General features: G+C 55.3%; 11 protein-coding genes across 11 annotated transcripts; 6 read left to right on the top strand and 5 right to left on the bottom strand.

Annotated features, from left to right (window-relative positions):
* Positions 1-9: 9 nt before the first annotated feature.
* Positions 10-585, top strand: N656DRAFT_802025 (uncharacterized protein; the record flags this gene model as incomplete). Its single annotated transcript, XM_064818198.1, has 1 exon — positions 10-585. A coding segment is annotated over one exon (576 nt), but the record flags the coding sequence as incomplete, so codon positions are not given.
* Positions 586-1,037: 452 nt separating this feature from the next.
* Positions 1,038-1,982, top strand: N656DRAFT_718618 (tetrapyrrole biosynthesis, uroporphyrinogen III synthase; the record flags this gene model as incomplete). The annotated part of the gene is made up of 2 exons (XM_064812291.1): positions 1,038-1,314; positions 1,375-1,982. The coding sequence occupies 2 exons, from the start codon at positions 1,038-1,040 to the stop codon at positions 1,980-1,982; spliced, it is 885 nt and encodes a 294-aa protein (XP_064665736.1).
* Positions 1,983-2,606: 624 nt separating this feature from the next.
* Positions 2,607-3,705, top strand: N656DRAFT_718572 (TLD-domain-containing protein; the record flags this gene model as incomplete). Its single annotated transcript, XM_064812289.1, has 2 exons — positions 2,607-3,197; positions 3,265-3,705. The coding sequence occupies 2 exons, from the start codon at positions 2,607-2,609 to the stop codon at positions 3,703-3,705; spliced, it is 1,032 nt and encodes a 343-aa protein (XP_064665735.1).
* Positions 3,706-5,043: 1,338 nt separating this feature from the next.
* N656DRAFT_802022 (Pkinase-domain-containing protein) lies at positions 5,044-6,293 on the bottom strand (the record flags this gene model as incomplete). Its single annotated transcript, XM_064818197.1, has 4 exons — positions 5,044-5,420; positions 5,487-5,868; positions 5,931-6,126; positions 6,187-6,293. 4 exons carry the CDS (start codon positions 6,291-6,293, stop codon positions 5,044-5,046), a joined length of 1,062 nt encoding a protein of 353 aa, XP_064665734.1.
* A 3,564-nt stretch (positions 6,294-9,857) lies between these two features.
* On the bottom strand, positions 9,858-13,408 carry N656DRAFT_784443 (COPII component protein). Its single transcript, XM_064816171.1, has 3 exons — positions 12,402-13,408; positions 10,132-12,345; positions 9,858-10,048 (listed from the first exon to the last, which is right to left on the bottom strand). Exons 1-3 carry the CDS (start codon positions 13,017-13,019, stop codon positions 10,037-10,039), a joined length of 2,844 nt encoding a protein of 947 aa, XP_064665733.1. The 5' UTR covers positions 13,020-13,408; the 3' UTR covers positions 9,858-10,036.
* Positions 13,409-13,776: 368 nt separating this feature from the next.
* Positions 13,777-14,766, top strand: N656DRAFT_848806 (uncharacterized protein; the record flags this gene model as incomplete). The annotated part of the gene is made up of 4 exons (XM_064819312.1): positions 13,777-14,005; positions 14,101-14,266; positions 14,341-14,613; positions 14,745-14,766. The coding sequence occupies exons 2-4, from the start codon at positions 14,217-14,219 to the stop codon at positions 14,764-14,766; spliced, it is 345 nt and encodes a 114-aa protein (XP_064665732.1). The 5' UTR covers positions 13,777-14,005; positions 14,101-14,216.
* Positions 14,767-15,404: 638 nt separating this feature from the next.
* Positions 15,405-19,777, bottom strand: N656DRAFT_792693 (ARM repeat-containing protein; the record flags this gene model as incomplete). Its single annotated transcript, XM_064817102.1, has 11 exons — positions 15,405-16,177; positions 16,228-16,829; positions 16,885-17,027; positions 17,084-17,342; positions 17,409-17,512; positions 17,565-17,789; positions 17,842-17,913; positions 17,964-18,085; positions 18,140-18,605; positions 18,660-18,848; positions 18,905-19,777. The coding sequence occupies 11 exons, from the start codon at positions 19,775-19,777 to the stop codon at positions 15,405-15,407; spliced, it is 3,828 nt and encodes a 1,275-aa protein (XP_064665731.1).
* An 835-nt stretch (positions 19,778-20,612) lies between these two features.
* On the bottom strand, positions 20,613-21,596 carry N656DRAFT_792692 (DUF1917-domain-containing protein; the record flags this gene model as incomplete). The annotated part of the gene is made up of 4 exons (XM_064817101.1): positions 20,613-20,669; positions 20,723-20,805; positions 20,845-21,248; positions 21,406-21,596. The coding sequence occupies 4 exons, from the start codon at positions 21,594-21,596 to the stop codon at positions 20,613-20,615; spliced, it is 735 nt and encodes a 244-aa protein (XP_064665730.1).
* Positions 21,597-22,069: 473 nt separating this feature from the next.
* N656DRAFT_839931 (uncharacterized protein) lies at positions 22,070-23,596 on the top strand (the record flags this gene model as incomplete). Its single annotated transcript, XM_064818920.1, has 2 exons — positions 22,070-22,445; positions 22,525-23,596. The coding sequence occupies exons 1-2, from the start codon at positions 22,174-22,176 to the stop codon at positions 23,594-23,596; spliced, it is 1,344 nt and encodes a 447-aa protein (XP_064665729.1). The 5' UTR covers positions 22,070-22,173.
* Positions 23,597-23,956: 360 nt separating this feature from the next.
* On the bottom strand, positions 23,957-24,634 carry N656DRAFT_761945 (acyl-CoA N-acyltransferase; the record flags this gene model as incomplete). Its single annotated transcript, XM_064813254.1, has 2 exons — positions 23,957-24,349; positions 24,455-24,634. The coding sequence occupies 2 exons, from the start codon at positions 24,632-24,634 to the stop codon at positions 23,957-23,959; spliced, it is 573 nt and encodes a 190-aa protein (XP_064665728.1).
* A 912-nt stretch (positions 24,635-25,546) lies between these two features.
* Positions 25,547-27,497, top strand: N656DRAFT_718627 (LACT-domain-containing protein; the record flags this gene model as incomplete). Its single annotated transcript, XM_064812292.1, has 2 exons — positions 25,547-25,867; positions 25,932-27,497. 2 exons carry the CDS (start codon positions 25,547-25,549, stop codon positions 27,495-27,497), a joined length of 1,887 nt encoding a protein of 628 aa, XP_064665727.1.
* Positions 27,498-27,573: the final 76 nt, after the last annotated feature.

The following is a 27,573-nucleotide window of genomic DNA, read 5'->3' as shown; positions in this document are numbered from 1 at the left end:
GACGGACAGGACGACGATGACGGACAGGACGACGATGACGGACAGGACGACGATGACGGACAGGACGACGATGACGGACAGGACGACGATGACGGGTTTCGCTACGATGACGACGCATTGGACGACATTCACGGATGGGGCCACGATGACGGAGGGATCCACGATGACCCATATGGCCGTGATGGCCCACCGTTCGACGATGATCCGTCCAGCGGAGTGTACATCCCGGAGAATGACTTTGGCGGGCTGGTGTCTATTCGCTTTCCCTACGTGGCCGATTCAGGGATGGAAGACTGGGATTTCTATTGTCAAGGCTGTGACTACTTGAAGGGTGATGACGAGGAGTGGGACCTGCGCGATTCTGCCGCACAACGCAAGTTGTCTGCCAGCATGCTCTTCGATCTGAACCGTCCGGTGCTTTTCAGGCCGGGCTTGGTGCGATCCAAGCAGCAGTTTTTGGACCATGTCAAAACCTGCTATGGTGTTCGTCGCCTAATTGCGTCCTGGGGACCTGGGTCCGAGCCGTCGTCACCCGCTTCAGAGAGTCTAAATCATGGGTATTATATCGATTACTATTCCTTATAATTCTCGGCATAGTACATTGCCCAAACGAGGTGGATCGCTTTGAAGAGACAGATAGATGACCCCTTTTCCGCTCGCACACGGCTTTTCTCAGATGGTAGCGTCACTGCAGTGCTGTTGGGGGGTCGCATTTGAATGCCAGTCACCCAGATCCGAGTAACTCCGCCGCTTTCCAGGTTCTCACAGTACAGACTCCGTGCTCTAGGACAAGACATGTCATCCACGTAGTGGATGGTATGGATGGTACGGTGTCACCGTTTTGTCAAACGAGAAGTTGATAAGGATTGTTGATGATGCCGTCGCGGACTCGCTGGAATTGGGGAGGTGGAGCTCACCTTCCCCGCACGTGACGATATCCAGGCAGTCGGGAAAACAATTAGGGGAAATCGCATTTCTCTCTCCCCCGTCCAATTACATACTTTACGCAACACTGAGCTTTCTGTCTTACAGACCCGATGGCCCCCAAAACACCGGTGTTTCTACTCAAGACCAGATCAAGTCCGATCGACGCATACGAGGAGATATTCTCAGGCTCTGCCAATGACCTCAATTTCGAACCGTCATTCGTCCCAGTGCTGGAGCACCAGGTCGATGAAGAAGGAATGGCCAAAGTGCGAAACCTGCTCCGAAATAGGTTAATAGGCACGGCCGAGGGCTCCGCATACGGTGGCTTGATTTTCACCTCCCAGCGGGCTGTCGAGGCCTTTACTAAGCTCGTCGAGGAAGGGAGAGGTGAGAAGCAAGTCTCGGCGGTGCAACAACAGAGTAACTAAAAGGTAAGCAATTCCGCAGATGAAGAAGGATGGCCCCATCTCCAGGATGTACCCTTTTACAGCGTCGGACCGGCGACAACACGGGCTCTGAAAGCTGTCCCTCAGCGCCCTCCTCTGCAGGTCTTTGGCGAGCACACAGGCAGTGGCGAGAAGCTGGCGCCCTTCATCCTTGAGCATTACGGGAACTGGTACAGAGACCGCGTGCCTAAGCCTCCGCTGCTCTTCCTGGTGGGCGACAAGCGCCGCGATATCATCCCCAGAGTGTTGACTGAGGCGGGATGGCGGGTAGACGAAGTCGTCGTTTACGGCACGGGCGAGTTGAAGTCTTTCAAGCAAGACTTCACCCGGCGCCTTGAAGAGACTATGGACCGGTCACGCAGATGGATCGTTGTTTTCTCGCCCAGCGGATGCGACAGCATGCTGAGCGCCTTGGATCTTCTGGACCGGAGCACCGGCATGGCCAAGCCTAAGCTTCCAAACCGGAGCACATATATTGCTACCATTGGCCCAACGACCCGTGATCATCTCATTAACACGTTTGAATTCGAGCCCGACGTCTGCGCTGAGCAGCCCAGCCCGGAGGGCGTATGGCAAGCGATCTGCCACTTCATCGAGAATATGGATTAGGGTCTTACCTATACTGTCTTCTCAAAGTTCTCAACGCCTTGAGTGAGAGATATTAAGAGCACGTGAGCCGTTGAAACGCTGGGCTTGACTGCACTCTTGGTTTGGCGCAGCAGTCTTCCCTGCTTCTGTGCATTCAGGGTCTGGATTCCGGAACAGCCAACCAACAGCTCGGATGGAGCATTCAAGAGCTCACCGCGAATCGGTGCCGCAGCCACATCCAATTGGCCTGCCGCTGGTAGTGAATACGTTACCAGCCCCACAAGCTACCTAGTTTCTAGTCATGATTCGCTTCATTTTGGTTCATTTCCAGGTACTCGATTGTTCCCGATACCTAAGAGACGTATCGCCCCACAGTGCGTAATCAGGACATCCTGACGAAACACTCGCTCTCATCTTGCCTGACGCCATGTCAGACAGCCATCAACACAAAAATTGTACGCTTTCACAGCAAGCTGGCTTGCAAAACACTAGTGGCTGTTCATGGCAACCTCTATATTGCAATCGCCTGTCAACCTTGACTTTTCCTCTTTGTCGAACCATCGACCAAAGATTTATTCCTGATCCGAGCCTTGCCCCTTGCTCCTTCCACTACCTCCACCTGTTGGGCCATTAACCAAAGCGACAATGAGCTACTACGCCTCTAGCCGAAAACCCGTCCTCCGATCGCGCCTGTCTCCCGAGCTCGAATCATCACCGGCATCCTCAACCCGCGCTGTCACCCCACCGGGAGGTGCCTCCTCCGCGAGCTCATCAACCTTCCTAACTGCATCTGTCTCGAACCTCTGGGGCGGCCTCGTTCGCCGCTTCTCGGCCGAGCCATCCTCATCCACGCCCGCCCAAACGGCGCCCAGCCTGCCACACGCGAAGACGTTCCAACCAGACGGCGACTCAAACGGCGGGGTCTATTCCCTACCACATCACCATATTCTCCGTTCGCACCGCACCGCTTCCCCCATGCGGCCCCCGCCTCTGGAACCGTTGCAGCTACTCGGCTTCTCGGACGACACCAGGGCGGACGCACGGCTTCTCACGGTGGCTATTGCCGAGGAGATCCGGCTTATGGTACCCGCGCGGCTAAGCATCGTGGACGAGTGGAGACTGGTGTACAGTCTCGAGCAGGACGGAGCCAGTCTAAGCACCCTGTACGAAAGGTGCGCGCGATACCAGGGGAAGCGGGTTGGGTTTGTGTTGTGCGTAAAGGACTGCGAGGGAGGGGTAAGCGCATCTCGCTCCCATCTCTTCTCTCTGAATCCCTCGTTCAAATAACTAACACTACCAAAAGATCTTTGGCGCATACCTATCCGACCACCCTCACCCGGCGCCCAAGTACTTTGGGACAGGCGAGTGCTTCCTCTGGCGCGCGTCGGTCATGGCATCCCTGCCTCCGCCGCCGTCAGCCATCGACGACGACAACAATAACAACAGCATCTCCACAACCGCGGGGAGATCGACCACGATTCCCGCAGCTACTGCCGAGAACAAACAGCAACAGTTCATACGCTTCAAGGCCTTCCCCTACTCGGGCGTAAACGACTACTACATGCTCTGCGAGTCGCACTTCCTCAGCCTCGGCGCCGGCGACGGCAAGTACGGCCTGTGGCTCGACGACGGCCTCGAAAAGGGCGTCAGCGCGACAAGCCAGACGTTTGGCAACGAGCCGCTCAGCGACGAAGGGGAAAAGTTTGGCGTGCTGGGCGTCGAGATGTGGGTCATTGGTGCGTAACACGTCAGGATTGATATTGGGTATTTCGGCATTTCGATTTTTTTCTCGGCGAAAAGGACTACACTGGGTATTGCTTGGACTTGGAATTTGATTTCAGGGGTTGGCTTGGCAACCGGAAAGGAGTCGGCGGCAGGGTGCCGGTGTTATGGCGATTTGTTTTGCTTGATGGGCCGATCTCGTTTGGACTGAGGCTGGGCCGGTTGGTTTGATTTGGTTTAATCTAGTAAATGGGCTTATGTGATTGCAAGCAAGCAGCAGGGAATGGCACTGCATGCTGGGAATAATCAATGAGAATCGCGGGAGAAAGGAGGGGGATGCACCCATCTCCGACATATCCTTTGGCACTCGAAAACAGCACAAAGAAAAGCAACAGGAGACGGAAGGTCAATGAGATGAAAAGCATGGCAAAACAGAGTCTGAAGATACCCAAAGGCGTGGTGAGGAACACGACAACCACGCCGCTCATCAAAGCTAGAAGCACAGCATAGTCGTAGGTATAGGTGGCAATCTCATATCAAGCTTCAAAAACACAAGTCGAGAGAAGAATCTCTGCGCTAGGTGTCTCCAAGTCCTACAGTTATCCTCAGACCATGGGATATATGGGAACCTTAGCTACCTTCGGGTGACCACCTAGGTCTAACAGGTCTGTTCTCGACTGTCTTTACCTTTCCGTTGTTTGTCCGTGGGGTGCAAGAGACAGATACTATAGACATCTTTTAATGAACGGATTAAGAAAGGAAACTAGCGTGCCCATACCCTCGCTGCGAAGCAGCCACCTTGGTATTTATCACCTCTTTCCCTCTTCCATCTCCTACGCCCTCCACGACATGCCACTGCTACAACATGCTCCTCGACGAGAGCAAACTTGACCCGATCAGACTACATTATCTAGATCAGCACTGGGCACTTGACAAAATGTCTGACCACCTAATTCGTCGGGTACTCCTACTGAGCATGGTTCATTTCACACCCAACAACTACTGTACGCTGTCAAGAAGATGCGAGGAATGAGATGATATAGTAGAGAAGAATAAAAACAACAAAAGGAGACCGCTTTCTTTATAGAATATCCACGTTCAACCCGTCCGCATATTCCCTCCCCCTCTGTATCTCTCCTCCGCTCCGCTCCTCTCTCCCCTCTCTCTCAACGCTAGTCTATCCAGTCCAATTCTCCATCCAACCCCAGGCACCAGCACCAGCACCAGTCCACGCAAGCAACCGCAAGCGCAAAACCAACAACAACCAACCAATCAACCAACCACATCACAAAAAGAAACACTCTCCGGTATTCCTCTTCACCCCCAGCTTAACGCCTGACGACGACGACGACATGAGGTCCTATCTCATAATCTCCTGATAAATCAGCTGCTTGAGCTGTTCCTTGCTGAGGTTGTCCTTGTGCTTGTCAAAGTCGAAAAACTCCTCGGGGATCGGCGGGGCCGTGGGCTCGTCGTCCGGGTCGTGGTAGGGCTCGAGGTACGGGTGCTTGAGCGCGTCCTCAACCGTGATGCGTTTCACGGGGTTGAAGGCCAAGAGCTTCTCGAGCAGGTCGAGGGCCAGGTCCGACGTGTTGGGGAACAGGGTCCGGAAGGGCACCTTCTTCTTGAAGGGCAGCGACCGGATGTACTCGCGCGCCCGCCGCGACTTGATGCCGTAGTAGTCCTCCATTGTCGGCGTGCCCAGCACGTCCAGGATCAGCGTCAGCTGGTGATGGTCTGTTACAATTTTCAGGGTTAGCAATCTTCTTCCCTTTTGCGATCGGGGGCTCAGTGGTTACGCACAATCCTTGCCGGGGAACAGAGGCTTGCCGCTCAACATTTCGGCCAGGATGCAGCCTACCGACCAGACGTCGATGGCCTTGGTGTACTCCTTGAAGGTCAACATGATCTCGGGCGCGCGGTACCAGCGGGTGGCAACATATTCGGTCATGAAGCCAGAGTTGTCCTCCTGAGAAGCCGCCGAGCGGGCCAGACCAAAGTCGCACACCTTGAGATCGCAGTTAGCGTTGAGAAGCAGGTTGGAGGGCTTCAAGTCTCTGTGGAGCACGTTGGCCGAGTGCATCGCCTTCAGGGCGCGCAGCGTCTGGTAGATAAAGTACTGGCAGTGATCGTCCGAGAGCTCCTGTGTGCGAATTACGCGATGCATGTCCGTCTCCATGAGTTCCTGTCGCCTATTAGCACTCCCGGACGGGGTAGGTAAGACGTTTCCCTCGAAGGTCGCCATACCTGGATGAGGTAGACCTCATTGAACGTCTCATAACTCCGGGGCTTCTGGATGTCGAGAATCGAGATGATGTTCTCGTGATTGAAATACCGCAACAGCTTCATCTCGCGCAGCGTCCGCAAGCAGAACATGGAGTGGTCGAAGGGAGTAATTTTCTTGATGGCGACTTTCTGCCCGGAGGGCTTATGGACTGCGGAGCTGCTTCGCAGTCAGACCACCGCGGGCTTGAGCGCCAACACAACCCAGGACTGGACTTACCACACCACTCCGTAGGCACCTTCACCGACAACATCCTGAATGTCATATTGCTCGCTCACGTTGAACGAAATCTTTCGGGCCCCGCCCCGGTTCTGCGCGTTGCTCATGGCTGCTCACAGATCCTTGATTTCAAGTAGACTGTCTTCTAATGCGACGGCCGGACACTGCCAGCGCGGAACTGGGTGTCTCGGAACAACCGCAGCCGGCCAATCTCTCTCCGGAGCAATTGAGCCGCCGTTATCCACGGGTTCACAGTTCGATACCACCAAGGAATAGCCGTCGTCAATCGGCGCGGTGGAAACTAGCTCTTTTGTGTTGTCGGACGAGCCGGTCGATAAGCCAGCTCGGAGAGACCCCACGTTACCCCTGAGAATGATGCTTCTTTGAGGGAAGGAAGTGAGCTATCTGCGTAGAAACTAAGTCGCCTAGATAGAGTCGCGCGGGCAAGGCGATGTTCTTTGTTTGGCGAGGGGTGGCGCAGGTGGTCAGGAGCTCAGAGCAAGCCTTTCTTGTCTGGCGAAGCAATAATCTCAAGTTAGCTACCAAGAACCATATCAGAACCAACGAAAGCCACGAAACATGGGAGGCGGGAGATCCAATGCAGGTGATCGCTCACCCCTCCCAAGTGGCAGCGCTTTTCTTAGAAGCCGGGCTCCAACTGTCGCAATGAGAGCACAGCCGGAATATATCAACCAGACCGAAGATATGAACACCCTCAGCGGCAACGAGCGTGACGGGACACGGCGATCAAGCGTCAGGTGCCGTCGTGCACGTCCCAGGCGTCAGAAGAGGATATGGCGGGCGTTCCAGGGGTGAATTCCCGGCCAACCGGGCTTCTAGAAGCTTGCGGTCGAACACCGAGGGAAGCAGCCTGGCGGGCGACGTCCCCAAAGACGATGGGGGACAGTTTCTGGGCGGGAAGTGAAGAGCCAGTGCCGGGGAGGGTACTGGGCGATCAGACGCTTCGCTTGGATCTCCTGATCAAGGAGCTGCGAATACTTGGCGTTTCCGGCGATGGGTTATAGCGGCTGGCGGTGCGTGCCTGAATGATCTCCCGAGACGAGGGGACGGGCAGGGGAGGAGTTTGGACGAAATGCGCACAAGCATAGAATACAAGTTACATACCTGAGCTTTCCAGACTGCCAGCGCAAAACTTTGAACGACCAGGAAACGGCGGGACGAGCAGTGAAGGGGGAAGCCGGAAAGTGAGGGGGGAAAAGATATTGGTATTGTTTAACAATTGCCCCGCTTCCAGATCGTGGAGGAAAGCGGGCTGGACGTGAGTGAATGGCGGGGGGATTTGGCTTAGCGCCCGGGCGATCTCAGGTTCAACGGAGCTGCGTCGAGCTGAGCTTTTGGAAGGAGCTTCCCGCTTCGAGACGGCGAAGATCTCTCGACAGATGCGCGAGCAAGGAAACTCGAAGCTGCCGACGGAGGAGAAGGGAGAGTAGAGAAGAAATGAGGGCGAGAAAAGGGTTCAGAGAAGATAGGAAACGAAAGCAGAGGTCGGCAGCGGTCCGGGCCTGTGGTCCAATTGTTCGGCGGATGCTCTAATACAGCACTGTATGTACAGTAAAGTACAGTACATACAGGTCGTCCAAGGAGCGACAGGGACAAGGGGCCAGGGGGTAATTGTGGGTCGCAACGCGTGAAGGCTGTTCCTTAGTGGCGCCGTTCACTGAAAATGGACATCTCGATGGCCCGTGCACGTTGTACTGCGCTTCTGCTCCAACTGTTGGCCAACGTTAATGGCTGCAACGCACCAGGCTTCCTTGGGATGTTCCATCATGAACTCCATCGCTCACATCATCCGGCCGGCTTCAAAACACGGCGGTCCCAGCGGAGGCAGCCCCGGGCCCGCTTCCAATGGACATGTTTCTGATGTTTCTGCTCCTGAAAACCGAGCCAAGCTCCCTCGCACTTTTGGCCGCCGAAATGACCGAGCTGTCAAGAACGTTTCGGTCTCTGTTGCGGGCAACAAGACACAAAGACAACGAAGGGTAATTCATAATGATTCAATCTGAGAACTACGCAAAAAAAGCCATTCTTTGATTTCATAACCAGTCAGAGTCCAGCAGAATCAGCAGACGACACCAGACCAGACCGGTTCTTTGGCCGTTGGCGCTTGGGAGAATCTGGCAGAGATAACGTCAACGGTGACTACAAGGTTGTTAACCTGCGGTTTGATTCTGACTGTGTATTCATACAAAGGTAATCTGTCACAGTTTTGAGAGACGGACGGCAAGGTGTCCGTCCAGTCTGGTCCCTTTCGCGCGCGTGCCTTTCCCCTGTGCCTCTTGTTGCGGGCCAAAGACAAAGCTTGTCACACTGCATCCACACACCAATCTGTCCCCCCTACCAGATTCATGGGATTCCGCTAGCACGCACAGCGATGCCGGTACAAAAGATTCACCCCTCCATTGGTGTGAACAACAGGGAAGCCAACGAGCACACTCAATTTAGTCATTAGGCGCCCGGAACCGCGACCGACCGGCCAACTCTTCACAGTCTGTCAAGTTGTAGCGCAGCGGCGCAGGTGGCCCGCTTTTTTTGTATGTGGACTTCATGAAGTTTCTCAAATCCTCTCTCCTACGTGAGGTATTGTGCATACCTTCGTATTATCCGTACCTTACCATCTTTGATTTTTAGCGTGTGTCTCACGAGCTCTGAGACCGGGACTCAGCCTCCGTTGCCAGTGGGACCCCGACCCGGGCGACTGTTTCAAAGTGCCATGTGCCGTCCCATCATATCCTACCCTGCGAGCTCCTGCCGGTCTGCCCCAGATAAGCGTGCTTCGGGTCTTGGTGAGAATACCTCCACTCCCGCGTTCCTGACTCCAGGTTTAGCTTCCATAGGTATGGTGACCTAGGTCGTGGATCACTGGATAAATGGGGGCAGTGCAAGTGTTGATGTCCCCTCCGTACTTCGTATAATCTACCTGATCCCTCAACTCACACTAGCTCATACCGTGGACTCTCACAAGATGTATCTACCTTGCCCTCCTGTATTGTACATAGCTATGGGTATGTATATGTATGCAAGAAGTTGGCGCAACCAGAGCCGCACCCTCAACGATGGTTAGCGTTGTCATGTCACTGATGAACGGCGGCCTTGCCAGTAGGCCGCTCAACACCGTCCAGTAGGTAAGGTACGGTATACTATTCATAGGCACAAAGCGGCAACCACTTGCATTGCCCTCCGTGTATTTTGACTTTGACCGTGAACCTTGACCTTGATCTTGACCAACATAAAATAACTTAACCGGGCCACACCGTCAGCATGCTCCTTACGCTTACCTAACCTTTGAACGGTGGAATCGAGAATCCAAATGCAGGCATTTATACCTACCGGCCCAGCCCGGTCTTGAATCCTCATGACGTCTCGGTTAACGTGTGGCCTTCCAAGGTTGCCCAGGCTGGACCTCTCAAGATCAAGAACGCTTGCTGCCTAGACTCCAGTGCATACACCAGAACGTCCATCAGACTATTGCAGGTAATCATACCAAAATAGTAAGACACCGCCGTGGACGGACGGGCAAGGTACAGTAGGCGACAGGGCAAGTCGGTCGATGGATTATTTCCTGTACAGTACAATGGCCTTACAGAGACGCTCGGATGATTCAATAGCATTGGCAGTGACTGCTGATACCCAGCCACGAAAGTGAAGCAATCCGGTTTCCAGCGATGCTAGGCACTTACAAGTTACAACTTTCACCAACTCGCTCTTCTCTCATGTTTTCTGTTTGACAAGAATCTATTGATTCGCCTACATGCATACCTACCCACTTCAAAAAGAACGGAAACCAGACCATCCACATCCTTCAATGTGTGTTAACCACGCAGCTTCATCATTATTGAACAACCTTTTACATCGGTGAATTAAGTCAGCAATCACACTCAATCAGTCAAAAACAAAATTGATGCAGATTCATATCCCGGTACTCACCTTCTCCCTCAGCATACCCATCCACTGCTGGTAACTCATCCCCTGGTCCGCGCGGTCTTCCACCAGGAGCGTCTGGGCCCATAGCTTCAGGCTGGGCTCGCCGTCTTCGCGGACGATGTACAGATGGGGCACCGTGATGCTCCCAACGCCGCGGGACTTGTGGTCGCGGCTCTTGAGTATGACGGCGCGGACGCGCTCGTTGAAGTCGTTGTCCAGCTCCGGGACCGACCCTTTGCCCACATGCAGCTGCGCGCGGTCCGCCACGCCAAACACGTCAATGAGCAGCTGCGGGACCGCGTCGCGCCCCACCCAGAGGAACTGCGTCTGCCCGTCGTCGATGAGGTACAGGCCGTACGGCACGAAGCGCTCCGATGACAGGTTCAGCGGCGGCGGGAGCACGATCTGGCTCGTCTCTGGGTCCGGGATGCCCGCGTTGTCGGGCATGTCGTGCAGCGAGTACAGCCGCGGGTAGATGTACTGCATCAGCAGTGGCAGGGGTAGCGTCGAGAGGAGGCAGAGAGCGGCGGACCGGAGATCGGACGGGATCTGTGCCGACTTCCTTAGCCCGACGTGCTTGATCAAACCCAGGAACAGGGCTGGCAAGCCGCGGAGGTTGGACGGGAACTGCAGGCCGCCGCCCATGCTGCCGCCCGCAAGCTCCTTTCTGAACGTCTGCAAAAGCTCCGTGACCTTGCTCTGTAGCATGTCTCTAGCCGAGTCCAGGCCGTTGCTGAATGCCCTCTCGACTGCCTTGTGGCTGTAGTAGGTTGTGATGGCGCATTGGTCGGCCGAGGCGTAGACGTCGGCGAGGTTGGACGTTGTCGGCAGGGCGAGCGTCAGGACGCGGATGCGGCGCTCACCGTTGCACGTCGTGTGCAGCACGGCCGTCTGCATGCATACCACGTTCTTAGTCATGTTCTCGTCAATGGCCACCTCGACCACGTAGCATTGATCGCGCGGGAAGGCCGGGAAGGCGCACAAATCGGAGCTTCGGTTGAAGAAATTGCCGTAAAAGGTGCTCATGCGGAGGCCTGTGGTGGCTCGCACGCGGAGAACGGCCTCCAAACCAATCTCCGAGGACAGGTAGTCGCTGAACTCGGACGCGAACTTGATGGCGTCCTCGGCGCGGCCCGCATTCCATCCCGGGTAGAACCAGGTCTGACCGCCCGTGTATCTCGGGAGGTTGCTCAGCGACGCCACATCCTGGTACTGAGACGAAAAGAGGAACATGTCGATGGACACCTGGTTCTTGGAGCACTCGACTGCGAAGCTCTTGTAGAAACTGTTCGCCGTCTGGAGCAGGCCGCTCTCCTTGGAAGTGCCCAGCAATTTCTTGTCCTCGCGCATTTCGAGTTTTCCATAGCCTACATTGGGCAGGGAGGCGCTGAGGACCACGAGTTTGCCGCCGAGAGGCGAGATGAGTTTGTGGCCAGCCCTGAGAGCGGAACCCATGCAGGACCCGTTGCTTTGGTTGTTGGCAAACATGTCTGGCAGCTTGGTAAGGAAGTTCTCAATGCTGTTGCGGCACTCGGTGAGCGGAACCAGCAGCTCCTGGGGAACGGGGAGGAAGGGTTCGTCCAAGTCGCTAACCACCAGCATGCTGGTCTCGCCATTCTCGTCACTGTCCTTGGGGATCGAGAAGTAGTGCAAGCTCGAATCTACGGCGATGAAGCCCAGCCGGGTGCGCCGATCGGCATTTGGTATCCTGTTAAGACTATCCAGAATGGTGCGGGCGCTGGTGGCAAGGAGACCGGTGGATACAGCGGCGTAGCTAACGTCAAACAGGAAGAGGTAGACGAGCGGTTGGGGAGGTCGCACCATGTATTCCTGCGGGGCGACGAACTCGACGACGGCGTGGTTCAGCTCATGGCGCTGCCACCGGTCGACACTCTTTTGCGCGGCCGCGTCCCAGTCGAAAGCCTGGGGAACGTCGTTTGTAAGGTTGCACATGTTGCACCGCCACCGATGGCCGTGGTCCAAAAACGTCACGAAGGGGTTGATGTAGGACCTGCATCTCCGACAGCGCGAAATGACTTGGTCCTGGACAACGGGGACTGGGTCGTCCAGGTCGTGAAGAGACGCGTAGGGTTGGATGATGAGGGCAAAAGGCAGCTTGCTCTTCTTGAGCAGCGAATGGGTCGTAGGCACGGCGTTCAGAGTGGACCGCACGTACTTTGGTAGGCAATTGGCATCCGGTGACGGAGTGACGCTGGTCTACCATTCAAAGTCAGCACGGCGATAGCTAGAGCTGGTGTGTGTACCCGGCTTACGTTCGGAGGCAAGATGATCGGCGGCGGGGGGAGATCCAGCTCGGAGACGTTGAAGGGTTGAGTAAGGAGGTCGGTCGGGTAGAGCTGGTTCAGGGGTCCAGGGCGCGGCTGGGGAGGAAGTTGCGGCAGCTGTTGCGGGGTGCCGGGCCCGAGATTCATGGCCGAAACCCCTGCGGCAAGACCGGCGACGCCTCCGGGAGCCGGGGGGGCTCCGGCTGAAGGATAGTACGGTTCCGGGGCCTGGTAGCCCCCTACCGGGCCGGTCGGCTGGGCCATGCCGTATTGCGGCTGCGGCTGGGCGCCGTACAGCGCGGGCTGGGGTTCTGGTGCCGGATACCCTCCATATCCCGGGACAGCGGCCGGAACAGCTCCAAATTGGCCTCCCCCCTGCATCTGGCCGCCCACGGCGGCATTCCCTCCCTGGGCAACCTCAAAGGCGCCGGCGGCATAAGCTCTTTTTTTTTTCTTCCCATGGTCCGGAGCGTGATGTGCAGCACCAGCTCCAGGGGGCGGAGGCGCGGCTTGGTCGGCATAACTTTGGTCGGGATACGGAGGCTGCTCGCCGGGCTGTTGTTGTTGAGGCGGATACTGGCCGTAGCCGTCGTGCGGAGCAGACATGGCTGCGACTTGGGCCGTGCGATGCTGCAACTCGTGCCCGTGTTAGAGACGAATGTGCTGGCGTGCAGCGGTGCGGCGGTGCGGCCTCGACGCTGAAGGATGTAGGCCGAGAAATTGTCGGTTTTGCTGCGTCGTGCGCGAAGCCGAGATGGGAGGAAGCTTGGAGGGAGAGCGGCTTGAAGTTAATCGGCAGGTGCAAGGTGGCGGGTCGTGGAGCAAAGCTTCAAATTGGAGAATTCCAGGGTTAGAGCTGTGTCACACAGGCGATTGACGACACAGTACTAGGGCGAGGGGCTGCGGGATTGACATCTGGCCTCATCAGCGAGGGTTAAATCAGCTCTTGTTGCCTTGAGTCTTGAAGCGCAGGGACGCTCTGAGGAGCCTTGACTTCACACTGTGGGAGCTCGGGCCATTGCTAAGGACGGCGCGAGTTCTCGAGTTCGTGGCGTTTTTTTGAGAAGCGACATTGAGCCAAGCCACAAAAGCTGAGCAGCCACCGCCAGCCTGGTACTTGGGCCGAGGAGAGGAAGAGACATTGGCGTTATCATTATATTCTCGGTTAGTTGCATATATCTTACAATACATGTAATCTATTTTACAACACATGTATTTTCGCCCTGACGGTACTAGCTTGTCCATCAGGCCCCACGTTGCCGCAGCGGGGCTATCATTGGGCGGCGCTCCCAACGGCGGGCCAACACGCCATGTCTCAGCGCCTGCCGCTGTACTCCGTAAGAGGCAGCCAACCGTCTCGCCGCACCTGTCGAAGGACCCGTGACATGGAGTAACTGACAAGGGACTATTTAAGGGAACGGCGCTGTTAGTCGTGCAGATATGACGATGCTGCTTCTAGAGGCTCTCAGTAGCCGGCTCTTGATAAGAATAATTGACGACTATCAATTTCATCTGACGGTTTGACCCGGCGGGCCAACGACTCACTTTCTGATCAAAACCCACTCTCAGGTGGCACCTGTAGTTAGTACTCAGTACGCAGCGGGACTGATCCTGTCATTCGTAGTGCCTCCTTGCTTGTTATTTCCAGCCAAAGGATTATCATTGAGAATTGTTTCTTGTGTGATAGCCGAGCCTCAATCTCAGGTCTTACCGAGCAACTCAAGAAAGACTGTTCACCATTCAGCGGTCAGCCCTTCAATCCACGGCCATAGAACGCTCATCCTCAACATCAACATCATCATCATGGCCTGGGGCAAAGACAAGTCTCTAGACCAACAACAATCAAGACTCAAGTCCGCTGATCCCCCCTTATCCCTCCCTCTTCCAAAGATGACTAACCAACCCCCCCCTTCTGCCGTCTCCCTAGACAACTCCTACCCCTAGCCATCGCCCTGCTCATCTGCAGCGCAATAGCCTGGGTACTGTACCAGGTCTTTGTCTCGCTGTCCAAGGTCAGAGACCAGGCGCGCGAGCGGATCCGGCAGCGGCACAGCGTCTCATTCAGCAAGGACGGCGTGCGCATCGACGTCCGTGACCGCGGCTCCGAGACGTACATGGACGCGACGCAGAGCTTATTCGTGAAAGCCTGGTACCTGGGCAGGGACGACCCAGATGGCGAGGGGGCGGAGCAGCGCAAGAGGTATGTACCATTCGTTTTACCTATCGCTATGGGAATGACGGGAGCTAGGGGAAGAGGGAAGGGCAAGGGGGCCGGCCAGATTGCTAACGAGAGCGGTTCATTACCTTTAGACATTTCCTCACAAGACACAGGTCGCCTGCGAATCATGGATAGGTGAACTGAAACTGTTGATTGAAAATGTGTTAGGTTGGGCCGAATTGGCTGGGAAAGGCGGCTTGGAAAGGTCGAGCGGCGACGACTTGGCGTTTAGGACTTGGTTCTGTATTGCCTCCTCGCTTGAGGTTTCACGAATCGACGAATCTTGCAGTCACGGTTGTGCACCACCCCTGGTAGTCTTATGATGTTCATGAGCGTCAGACCTCATGAGGAACCGATCCCTTCAAGTCATGACACACAGACGCGCACACACCGCTATCACCAGCAGCGACTAAACTGACCAAGCACGATGCAATCCGTCCGCAAGCTCCTTATGTCTCACCCATTCATGCTGTCAAGGTAGGTATCTTCGCAACAGCGTAGAGCTCTCTCTGTACTCCAGGTATCCATCCATCCCTTCACCCAGCCCAACTGAGAGCTACACCTTACGCCTATCTGGAGGTCCAGTGAGAAGTCGACTTGCAGGCCCAAATGGACCGCCGGCTGACTGAAAGCCCTTCGCTGGCTAGCGGTGGCAGACCGCCTGGCCGCTCACAACCCCTAACGTACATTACAGTCAAGAAGCGAAAATATTATAAGCGTTAACAACCGCCCCCTCCCCCCAACCATGTACATAGGTACCGAACCCCTGAACGTTAGCCGGCTTCATTAAACATGCCAGCCACGCCCTCCAGATCTGGGCTCTGGTTGCGGTCATGACCTGGGTAGTTCCCGCCGCCGCCCGTGGCTCCGACCACACCAGCGCCGCCATTGGGCGTCATGAACTCTTGCTGCATTTTGCTGCGGATGGGTTTCTTGCCGCGAGATGACGACCCGGGGATGCCACCGAGGCTCTTGCTGAGCTTGCCCATCTCCGAGATACTGACACCTTTCAGGTCCTCGAGCAGGTCTAGCACGATGGCGCGTTGCTGACGCCCATGTAACCCAGGCCGCGAGATGTAGTCGATGGTGCGATCGATATCGGATTCTTTGATGTTGGGGAGCGAGGCGAGGATGTTCCTCGGCGTGGGTGTTAAAAGGGAGTAGTGTACGAGGATGTGAGCAATCAGGGAGCACAGCTCCTTTTGCAAATCGACGAAATAAGGGTCGTGAAGTGATGAGATGGCTGCCTTCAGCACCTCTGTTGATATGAACTCTCGGATCTGGCTGGCGGTTTCTTCGGGTATCGGAAAGTCATCAAGGGGAGCCGTATGGTCGGGGTCCCTGGGTATCGTGGTTTCCGAGAACTCGGGGATAATGGATCGAAACACCCGCAGCACCACGCCGCAGCATCTACCGTCGCGCATACTGATGGCGTGACTACAGAAGACGAGCAGCGGGGCAACAATAGACGTATTCATGAGGCAAAATTTGCGGAGGAGAGGGTATTTGGTGTCGGACCCGGCCGCCTGAGCCTTGTCCGAAGGTGCTGCTCCAGGATTAGCGAGGCTTCTGGGGAGGAGCTGCAAGGCTACTCACTGATTTTTGCCGGATCCAGAACATCGGCAACCGTGAGAACGGCTGAATAGGTGAGTTGCCTCAAAATGCTCTCAGCCTTCATCTCCTCTGTCAATTCTTCTCCCGCTGACTGCACCGTCTCCCGCCGTCCCAGCTTCTCCCACTCCGAGCTGATCTTAGCGTCCATCTGTTGGAAACAGGTGGCCAGTATAGGCGGTATGAAATGCTCGCGGAGCTGCACAGGGCAATGGTCTACCAGAAACCTGACCAACGTGAGTACGTTGATGACCTGGTGGGATGACAGATAAGACGCATCAGCAAACAGCGCGTTTGCCAATGGTCCGGGTAGCTCTAAGAAGCCATAGAACTGCATGTCGAGTCGGGTCATGCAGTAGATTATGGCATAGCACGTCTCGCGCACGAACCGCACGGCCCCGCGGATGGTAGATGCAAGTCCCTCCATCGTGTTCTTCTTCCCGAGAACTCTTGCATAAAACTCGTCCTTGCTCCCTTCCGAGATCCCGGCCTGCCAGAATCGATCCGCGAGAAGTCGGCCCACTATCGACTGCATTTCCGTCGGCAGCAAGCTCCAGTTATTAGGGTTATGAGACGCGTGTGCATAGCTAAATCACATGTCAACGTCAAACCTTTCGATCGTCGATACTCTAAAAGGCATACCTGAGGAATTTGAGTAGTTCAGGAAGGATGAGCGGGAAGCCGTCCTGCCAGAGGGTACAGGAGGCCTGGTATGGAGGCGAGTCTCTGTCGATTTTTTCCACGGAGTACGTCAGAAATGACTTGGTCACACGCAGCGGAAGCATCTAGATTCGAGTCAGTATGCCTGAGAGAAGTGGTCTGCACGGGATTGGATGCATACCAGTTGTCTCTGCTCCAATTCGGCCTGCAAAGCGAGTCCTTCTGCGTCAAGATCCGCCTCGCCCCAGTCAGAGACCTCATGGATACGGCGGTCGACCAAGTATTTCTGGACTTTGTCAAGAGCCAGAAGCTGGCAGAAGCCGTCATAAGAGGTTAATGCCTGCTTTAATGTGTCGTCCTTCCACTGATTCTTTACGGGATCGATGAATGTGTTGAGCCTAGAGAGGCGTGTTGTCTGGTCGATGCGTGTAGCCCGATGACTAGAGCAATTGCCGGTCAGTCTCTGGAGGCTTCAGGGTCTCCCGCGTAGCGGCTGGCGCACGTACATTATGATAAACAGAAAGCTCTGGTACGCAATCACACGTTTTTCATCGAGAGTCCCGGAGGCGATCATCTCGTTCACCTTTGCCTCTAGCTGGTCATACACGTCCTGCGGCCCTTGTCAGCTTGAATCCAACAAGCGAAATCGGGACATGGCTCACGAGGAGTGGATCGGGCATCTTGGAAGCGAGCCGTTGCAGCTCGACCATGCTCTCGGTCTGCAGATCCCTGATTGCATCATTATAGAGCCTATGCTCAGGATGAAGAGCGGGCCAGGTCATCAGGATGTGCTCGAGCACCTTGAGCATGAAGGCCGGGTTCGAATCGAGAGCGCGAGTGGAGAAGGTTACAAGCAATTGAAGGATGCGCTTGCTGATGAGAGGATCCTGTTCCACCGTTAGCGGCGTGGCTGGCTAGAAGCACTTGATGAAATCTCACCTCAAACTTCATACCCAAAAGCTGGCCGCACCACTTCTCAAAATATTCCTCAATAGATGCGGCGGTCTGTTTCTGTGCTATGGTTAAAGTCTAATCTTTGGGCGCCTGCTGTTGTGACTTACCTCCTCTGGAGTCAGCTCTCGTGACATCCTCCACTTGTCATAGCCTTTGAGAGCCGTTTCAATGACCGTCGCATGGGCATCGACCGTCAACACAGGCACAGAATTCCTCGCGTAGTTTTCGGCTTGGTTGTGTTAGTAGGTCAGGGGTCAAACATAGGATATGTGTTTGAGCTTACGATTAAGAGGTGGCTGGGCGTCGTAGAGGGTTTGTAGGGCATGCTCAGCACGGCGTAAGATGTGGGAGAACGCTTCAGATAGTTTGAGGTAAACGATACTCTCAATAATCGAGCAGCTATAGCGCCTGTAGTTACCGAGAAAGGCGTGCCGCTCAGGAATCGTGTCTGTGTCCTCGATAAGTAGAACATACACGGGGTCTTCTGAGTCTTCTGGGAAACTCTCGTAGCGGACCAAGCGGGCGCAGCACAGCTCCAAGAGATCAACGATAAAGGGCATCTCGGCAGCCGCCGGACCAAGCGCCCGGTGGCCCAAAAGTCGGGTCCAGGTCAACATTATTGGAATGGACACAACTAGGCTCTGGCTCTGCACCACCAGCATCAGCAGGCCCAAGAACCCCTGAATGTTGGTCTGGCGCGGGATGGCCGCAAACTTCCTGTCCAGGTAGTTGCCCAAGCAGCATAGCATCTAAGGCCGTTAGTACAGCACGGAAGGATGACAAGATGGAAGGGAGATGCTTGCCTCTGAGAATTTCTTCGCAAACTGGTACTTGTCCTCGTCGATATCTTGAGCATCCACAACCGACCATTCAAAGAGTCGCTTGAACAGGTCGACCATGGCATCACTGTACATTGGCACCACTAGGTCGACGAACTCGTCGTCGGTAAAGCTGGAACGGCTGTAGAGGGAATGTAACGCTTCCAGAGCAGCCTTTCCACAGTCAATACAACTCAGCCAGGAACAGCACGATGCAAGGAGATCCGAACCTTTTGGATGGGGGCACTAGGGACCGCGAGACACCTGCACATGACGGTTCGGCAATCGACAGCAGCTAACGCTTTGGGAATTGCCCATGGAACGACCGAGTTGAGGACGTTGAGGGCCTTGACGGCACACGTCCTGACGGTCTCATTATGCTCCAAGCCGCTGGCAAGACAGTCGCCGATGAATGTCGTTATTCTACTGAGCCATCCGTCGCGCTCGAACCGTACCTCGGGCCCAACCTGGCGATTGGGGAAGGCCTGGGTGAGGACAGCCGCCGGGGTAAAGATCTCCACACATGCCTTGCTCAGGGCTCCTTCGCGGTGTACGACCACAACGTCATCTCCGTTGAAGATCTCCTCGGAGAGAGTTTCGAGGATCTGGAGAACGAACTGCTTGTGAACGGGCGAATCCGGTATCTGCCACAGGCGGACGAGCAGGTAGTCCATGTCCATCCAGCTTGCGACCCAACAGCGCTTGGCTGTCTCGACCCATAGCTGAGCGATCTTGTTCCTCAAATACGGTGGGTCGTCGGCGGAAACGGTCTCGGCTAGCTGCAGCACCCAGCTGCGCAGGTACTCCCGGTGATCATCGCTGTATTCCTCCCACTTGTGCTTGACAGCGTGTTCGAGAAGCGACAGACCGTAGTGGCGGACGATAGCCTCTTGGGGTCGGTTGAAGGCCAAGTCGAAGCCGTGGGAGGGTGCTTCGGGGAGCGTCTTGACATTTTCGAGGACTGCTTGGGCCTCCTGTCGGGTCTGGTTGGACGAGTATGGGCTATGGACGACCTTGAGGGCTTCGTGGATTCGCGTCAAGACGGCCTCACCGCCATTGTCCACGGCAGCACCTGCCGCACCGTTCGGTGGTGCAGCTGCCATACCGAACCAGTGGGAAGGTTCGCGTGCACAAGCAGCTGGAGTGGGCAGGAGAAACAGGGCTACCGCGATGCAGCAGGGCGGCTTAGGCGAGAATCATCAAGCGCTGAGAGCAACAATGCGGCCGTAACTGGGAAGGTATATCAGCTATGGTCGATAAAGAAATGGGCCGGTGGTGCCCGAGACGGTGGGCCGAAAGGACGATGTAAATGGGATTGACGCCTGCTAATTTCCGAGACAAATGACTAATATTGGGACTTAGAACAGTTACGCGCAGCAAGTCGGATTATGTAGCAGTTTGGCAGTTGTCACGATGTCGCAGGCACGAAACTGTTGCCAGGCACTGGCTTACTTGAAAAATCCCCATAAAGTTATATTGGGTCGGAAACCACCGCCGAACACCGAAAGCGACCGTGACACTGCTTAACGGTAAGAGTGGGGATTCTGTCAGGCGCGCTCAGGCGCGACTGCCCCTTCCAATTTGGGGTATCGCGGGGCAGAGGCTTGGCATGTGCTGCAAGGCGGTGAGTCTAGCGCAATTAGTGCGCTGCGGGGCTTGAGATTGCGTCACTGGGCAATACGGACCTAAGTGACGGGTCCTATTGGGAATTACGGATACAAGTATGGCATTTCAATACAAACTTTGCTCCCTGTGAATGGACCCCTATGTCACACCGTTCCACGAATCGCTCCAGGATTTGAGGCGCTCCAATTATTCACCTTCAGAGCCGTACTCTGACAATGCTTTTATATGCTACTGTACTTCATACAGCCATTCAAATCTCAATGCGCGGCATTAAAACGACTAACCGAAGATGCGGTGCAAAGCTCGCTCTTGTTACAACGCCTCCTGGTCAAGGCTTTTAACGAAAGAAAATATCTCGTTGGAGGAGTACTAAACGGTGTCAGTCCAGGCGATATCACGGGGCGTCAAAGCGGAGGAGTTACCATGGATGCCCGGATGCCCCAGCTGTTCCCTCCATAGATCCCCAATTCCGTCCAAGCATCAATAAGAAACGGTGAGCAGAACCCTCAAACATCAGCGAACAAGAAGAAACATGATAACTCACCAGATTTGTAGTAAATCTGCTCCCCACCCAGCATCACCAATTGCAGCTGCCTCAATACGTCCAACACCCTAGCAACATCACGCTTATCCCTGAAATCCCTCGTGTACACACACAAAAGCCTTGCCTTGCCCGTCTCAGCACCGCCAGCAATCTCGACCTTGGCCCCGATGCCGAGCCGGTTCTGCGCCGTGGCCCGCGCGACTCTCTCCCAAACCTCATCCACCTCTTCTGGCGCAAGGAAGAGCATCCATTTGCCCGTGATGAGCTCACAGGCCACGGCGAGCTGCCGAAGGTCCCTCTCCGCTTCCCACCGCTCCATTTGCACGACCGACAGCGGCATGCCGCTGCCCCTGGCCATCTCCTGGAAGTGTGACAGCAGCGCTAGCCGCTCCTCGCCGCCACGTCTGAAGTGATTCATTAGAGATGATGATCCGCTAACTGGAGGAGGAGGGAGATGGGGATTGGCGATCCACAGCCAGTCGAGGCCCGGGCGGCAGCCGGTTTAGGAAGGCGTCGAGGGTTTCGCTGGTCACTTGCCAGGCTCCTGGCACGCCCTCGTACCGGTTGTATAGCCGGTCTGTGATTGCTGCGAGGGTTAAGCGGTCCGTAAGGGTAGCTAGTGGTTGGGCAGAGTATTTGCGTTTATGGTGTGCCTGACTCCACCAGGCTGCGATGTCAAAGTCATCAACTCGGGCTTTGAGGGAGGAGATGGTGTCTTCGTCGCCATAAAATTCCGAGTCGTCCGAATCCATATTTGTGAGGCGATGGGCACGCCCTGGTCTTTCGTTCCGTTTGCGGTAGGTGGATCTGCGACTGGGCGACTAGTTGGACGTGTCAATCCCGAGAGACAACGAAGTTTTGACGGCTCGGGAGTCACTGGCTGACGTGCCACTGTGTAACTCAGCTTCTTGGACTCTACGTCGGGTAAGAGTTGCAGCATGTCCCTTCCAGTGTCAGGCTGCAGGTAAAGACAGGAGGGTGGGCTATTTGTACCCAGCAACAGCTGCAAGGCTAGCAATGTTGCTTCTCGCAATGTTCATATTTCTTACTCAGACTGAGTAGGAGTCATAGGGAATTCAAGAGGCTGACCTTTCTCCAAGCTTTCTTCAATGAAGTGTGAGTTTGTCGAGGTTGACTGAAGGGAGTCGTTCACTTGGTGAGAAAGATGCTACTAATAAGGCTGGCCAATCCGACAACACCAAAAAAAATTGGCAGCATCTCAGAAAAAGCAACCCCTTCATGGTGTGAAAGACTGAAAGCCACTTGCCATAATAACCCCTGTCCTGTACTCCGTACAGTGAACACAAGAAAGAAGTGTCAGCAAAGGGCATGGATAATTCCAGCCAACTAGTACGGCCGCTCAAGTCTCTGGGGCTGCATCTCCCTCCGAGCTGCATAGAGTTCTGTCCAGCATTCCCGTCGTACTTTTTGGTTGGAACATATTGCCTTGAGCCCGAAACACCCAACTTGGGCAGTGAGGGTGCGGAGTCAGATGCGAACGCAGAGGCACAAAGTGAGACAGAAGAAGACTCTCGCCGACGCAAGCAACCGCAGAGCCGGAATGGTAGCATCATTGTCTTCCAACTGTTGAGCGGGGATGTGTGAGTGCCCCTGAGACATGAAAAACAGACATATTCATCTCCCGTCTCGGACAGAGTTTTGGATCTAAATTCATCCCAGAACTCCCCTGCAAACCATACCCCAACCTTCTGCGATCCTAGATCTCCGCTTCAACCCCAACGACGGCAGCCGCGATGTCTGTGCCGTCGTGTCCAGCACCGCCACTCTTGCCCTCTTCAGGCTTTCTCCTGGCCCAAGCGAGGGCCAGCAGCAGCACCAGCAGCCGTTGAAGCATGTGGCAACAATGGACCTCGCGGCACTGTCGCGAGGCGCCATCGGCCCGCCGCCCGACGGGACCGAGATCCTCTTCCTTTCCTTCTGCTGGCACCCGTCGCGGCCCGACCTGGCGGCTGTCACCACGTCGACCGGACATGTGTACATTGTACACATACCTATCCTTGATGAAGGAAATAGCTGGGAGCTCCGTCCGGAACCTGTCATCACGCACATGCTTGAGACGTGGTGTGCGGCCATCTCTCCAGCCGCCACCATCCCTTCAGACTCGAAGCAGCAGTCCGAAGACGGCGGACGGCAAGGCGGCGCCGAGGTGGTGGAGAAGGAGGCTGTTTTCAGGGTATATTCAGGCGGCGACGACTCGATGCTGCGCTTCACGACGTGCCGCTGGGGCCGCGAGGGCTTGCTTACCGATACTATTTCCCCGCGGGACTCGAGAGGGCACGATGCTGGGGCCACAGCAATTTTGCCGTTGTTCATTGAGGAGCAGGACGGCATTCAGCATGAACTGGTGGTTACGGGCAGCTATGATGAGCGCATCAGGCTATTCGCAATTCCTCTTCGCATCGGCGGTGGCAAGGCAAAGAATCTTGCCGAGAGCAGCCTCGGCGGCGGGGTCTGGAGACTGAAGTTGATTGACCTGGACCGACGTGCCCAACCTGATTACAGCTGGCGAGCGAGAATACTGGCTTCGTGCATGCACGCGGGCGTGAGGATCGTCGAGCTGACTGGGACTGCGGCGAGCGAGTATCACTTCCGAGTCCTCTGCCGTTTCGAAGAGCACAAGAGCATGAACTATGGGAGCGATTATCAGCCTGGCTGGAGAGACAAGCTGTCAGTCGTATCCACTAGCTTCTACGACAACCTGTTGTGCCTCTGGGAATTTGCGAGCCCCTGAATTGAAGTCTATGCTCAGTGCCAAAAGTGTCTGTACAGGCTCACGGGGCATGGGGATATTCAATGCTCCCCCTATGCAAAGCCCGACGTTGTGGTAGTTTGTACGGCCTCCACTCTATGACCGCCGTCTCCCACAGTCTGTGATGGCTTACGTCGAAGGAGCAACGCCACATCATCTCGTCAAGCTTCGGAGATGTCGGATAAAATGGCGGCAGCAAGCTCGTAGCAAGGTTCCAAATCACACAGCTCAGCCTTTCGTTGGCAGGCAGCTTTCAAGAGCCATTCCTAACCGGCTTGCGCACTGGGTGTGATAGTCGCCAACGCACTCGCTTTCAAGCCAACATCCATAGACGGCTTCGTGTTACCTCGTAGCGAGATCGGTATCGTCCAAGGCAAGATCCGTAGCAGCGTCCTCATCAGTCGGCTTGAGGGGCAGAACTAAGCGGTAGGCGCTGTTCCCGTTGAGGTAGTACCGGTGCAGCTTCTTGGAGCGGATGAAACCGAGCCGCTCATACAGCCTCATGGCGGGTACGTTCGTCTCCTCCGTCTCGAGCACAATCTCGTCGGCGTTGCGCTGGGTCATAGCGTCGATGGCTCTCCTAACAAGCGCCGTGGCCACGCCGTGACCGCGGTACGGCGCCGACACGGCCAACATGGCGATATACCCCCGCAACGTCGAAGGCGAGTGCGACTTGTGCATCTCGAGCTTGCATATTATTACCCCGACGAGGGAGGAATCGATTGGGTCCAGGGCCTAAGTGGGAGTAAGTAAAGGGATTGGAATGAAGCGGACGGCGGGTTTATAGCTCGGAACTGCCGGGCTTCTTTCCCCCGATTTCGAGTCTGCGGGGTTGCTCACCATGAAGCACAAATGGCCCCATTGGTAGAGGAAGTAGCGATAAACATAGATGCTGTATGGCTCGCTCAGATCCTTGGATATGAGAGCGCGTATCGCCGGCAAGTACTGAGTTTCGAGGGAATGTTGGTATTGGATGTACTTTAATTCGGCCGGAAGCTCCGTCACACGGGCCGGCTCCATTCTGCTAGTCATGCTCCTCGAGTCCCTGTACCGTTCTAGCTTGTTACCGGTACTCAGCAGTTGCAAGGTAAGGTAATTATGGACTGAATTGGGTTTGAAGTAGCTCAACGCTATATAGCTATTGGTAAACGGTAGTCAGTCACAAAGGATCGGGGGAAATACTTCAACTGTTAGGTATCGGTGCATTCATTCGGAAGTTGAAGTCGGGGATCGGAGATCGGGTTCCTTTCAATCTTGAAGTGGCGTGCTGTCATGCGCTTTCACATGCAATGATCCTAAAACCTTGCGCTACTAAGTGTAGAGGTACCCTGTACTTTTAGTGTAACACTGTCAGGTGGGTCCGGGAAAGGGAACAGGCCAGGACTGACAAGAAGCCAAGAAATGACATGGCTAAGTACGATAACTCAGAATGTCAAACATGGGCATACCGTTGACATTAGCGTTCAGAAGATTTTCTTAAGCCTGGTTGATGGAGCAGGAAAGTGTTGCTCAAGCCTCCTAGGGCTTGGTTGAGAAGTTCTGGAAGCCACGAAGCTCTTCATCACCAGCACCCCTGGTCTGGACTGCTGTGGGGCCGCGGGGCCAGCTGCTCAAGTGGGTCTTCTCAAGAACCCGAAAGTCTTGGATCTGTCAACTCGTCACCAGTCACCGCGGGCACGGCTCAGGGGTACCCTTATCATAGGACAGCCGAGAAGTACATTCCTGATATAAAATTTGGCAAACCACCAACAGGATCACATCGACATGCTTTCAATTGTCCTGCATGGAGCAACCTACACAATACTTCACCAGCGATTGTAGCTGAACCGAGCTACGTAGCTGGACAGCGCCGGAGGAACTGGCACAGTCCAACGACCCCACGATTTTCGTTTGCCGTCGCTACTCTCTCTGACCATCTCGGGTAGTCTCAATATGGCGAGCACACTACGCCGCCGAGTTTTCGGCAATGATACGCCGTCCGAATCGCCAACCCCAACCCCACCCGATGACAACTCCGCGGGCGTCGAGGAAACAAAAAAGGTCAAAGTCGAAGTAGTCCATCACCGGCCGAAAACACGCAAGCGCAAAAGTACGGCCATATTCTTGTTGGGCAGTCTCTTCGGTATCATAGCTGCGGGCCTCTTTGCTCGGAGCAACGACCTAATAGAATTTCCCGAAATCGGGGAGTTAAGCATGGATAGCCTGTTCGATGTCCTTCCGGCCGGCCTAGTGAAGGACATGCGGGACCTAGTCGTAAGTCGCCGCGACTGCCACAGCCGAGCGGCTCTAGCTAATATACCGGCTCTTTGGATCATAGAACGGTGAACGCGACTTTCTCGAAAGCCACGACGCCTTCTCGGTAGGCCTCAAATTCCGCGCCGAAGGGCTCACGGCGCATCACCCCATCGTCATGGTCCCCGGGGTAATCTCGACCGGCTTGGAGTCTTGGGGGACCTCGAACGCTTCTCTTCCGTACTTCCGCAAGCGACTGTGGGGAAGCTGGAGCATGATGAGGGCGCTGGTCTTGGACAAGGAGAACTGGAAAGCGCACATCATGCTGGACAAGAAGACGGGACTGGACCCTCCAGGAATCAAGCTGCGCGCCGCTCAGGGCTTTGACGCCACTGATTTCTTCATCACCGGATATTGGATCTGGAACAAGATCCTCGAGAACTTGGCGTCGTTGGGCTACGACCCGACCAACTCTTTTACGGCAGCTTACGACTGGCGTCTTGGTTACGCAAACCTCGAGAAGCGGGACCATTATTTCACGAGACTCAAGGCGTATATCGAGACGGCGGTGCAGCTTCAAAACAGGAAGGTAGTTCTCGCCTCGCATAGCATGGGCAGCCAGGTCGTGTTCTACTTCTTTCATTGGGTCGCCTCGGAACAGGGAGGAAGGGGCGGCGAGAATTGGGTTGAGAAACACATCGAATCCTGGATAAACATCAGCGGGTGCATGCTTGGTGCTTTGAAGGACATCACGGCCATTCTTTCAGGCGAGATGCGCGATACCGCGCAAATGAACGCATTTGCCGTTTACGGTCTTGAGAAGTTCTTGAGCAAGGCCGAGCGAGCCGAAATATTTCGCGCCATGCCGGGCATGTCTTCCATGTTGCCCATGGGAGGCAATGCGATCTGGGGCGACCTCGATTGGGCGCCTGATGACCAGCCCGGCCAGGAGCAAAGCTATGGCTCGTTTCTGAATTTCCGGGCGGGGCAGAACTGGACAACGACTCCCAACAGGAACCTTACAGTGAATGAGGCTCTGGATTACTTGTTCGAGAATACCGGCGACTGGTATCGCGACCAAGTTAAAGGAAGCTTTTCCCAAGGCCTCGCACATACGACCGCTGAAGTCGAAGCAAACGAGAAGGATCCGAGGAAGTGGGTCAACCCTCTAGAAACGCGACTCCCTTTGGCTCCAAGTCTCAAGATCTACTGCTTTTACGGTGTGGGTAAGCCGACAGAACGGGGTTACTATTATCGACCGCCGGAGCCTGGCTCCCTCACCAGCCTCAACATGACGATAGACACGGGCTTGACCCAGGGCATGGTCGACCACGGCGTCATCATGGGAGAGGGAGACGGGACAGTCAATCTCATGAGCACTGGCTACATGTGCAACCGGGGATGGAAGATGAAAAGGTACAACCCTGCAAATGTCAAGGTCACGGTGGTCGAGATGCCCCACGAGCCGGAGCGCTTTAACCCGCGCGGCGGGCCCAGGACGGCGGACCACGTCGACATCCTGGGCAGACAGAATCTTAACGAGTTTATCCTCAGGATTGCGGCAGGCCAGGGTGATACCATCCAGGATTACGTGGTTAGCAACATCCGTGAGTATGCGGCGAGGGCGCGTGTGTACGACGAAGACAAATGAACGACATTAGAACGAGGGGGAGGCTGTTTGAATCATATACGGATCGGCGTTTCGAGCGTTGGCTTCAAGAAAGTGG

The sequence above is a fragment of the Canariomyces notabilis genome (assembly GCF_033297395.1).
Source record: "Canariomyces notabilis strain CBS 508.74 unplaced genomic scaffold N656scaffold_34, whole genome shotgun sequence".
Lineage (NCBI taxonomy): Eukaryota > Fungi > Ascomycota > Sordariomycetes > Sordariales > Chaetomiaceae > Canariomyces > Canariomyces notabilis.
This window is presented reverse-complemented; position numbering and strand designations above follow the sequence as displayed.

What these genes read in the sequence shown, in the direction of transcription:
- N656DRAFT_784443 (XM_064816171.1), bottom strand. Translation starts at nt 13,019, where the DNA reads ATGTCTGCTCCGCACGACGGCTACGGCCAGTATCCGCCTCAACAACAA. An exon ending in CGATCATCTTGCCTCCGAAC is followed by an intron (nt 12,346 to 12,401) that starts GTAAGCCGGGTA and finishes TTTGAATGGTAG; the next exon opens with ACCAGCGTCACTCCGTCACC.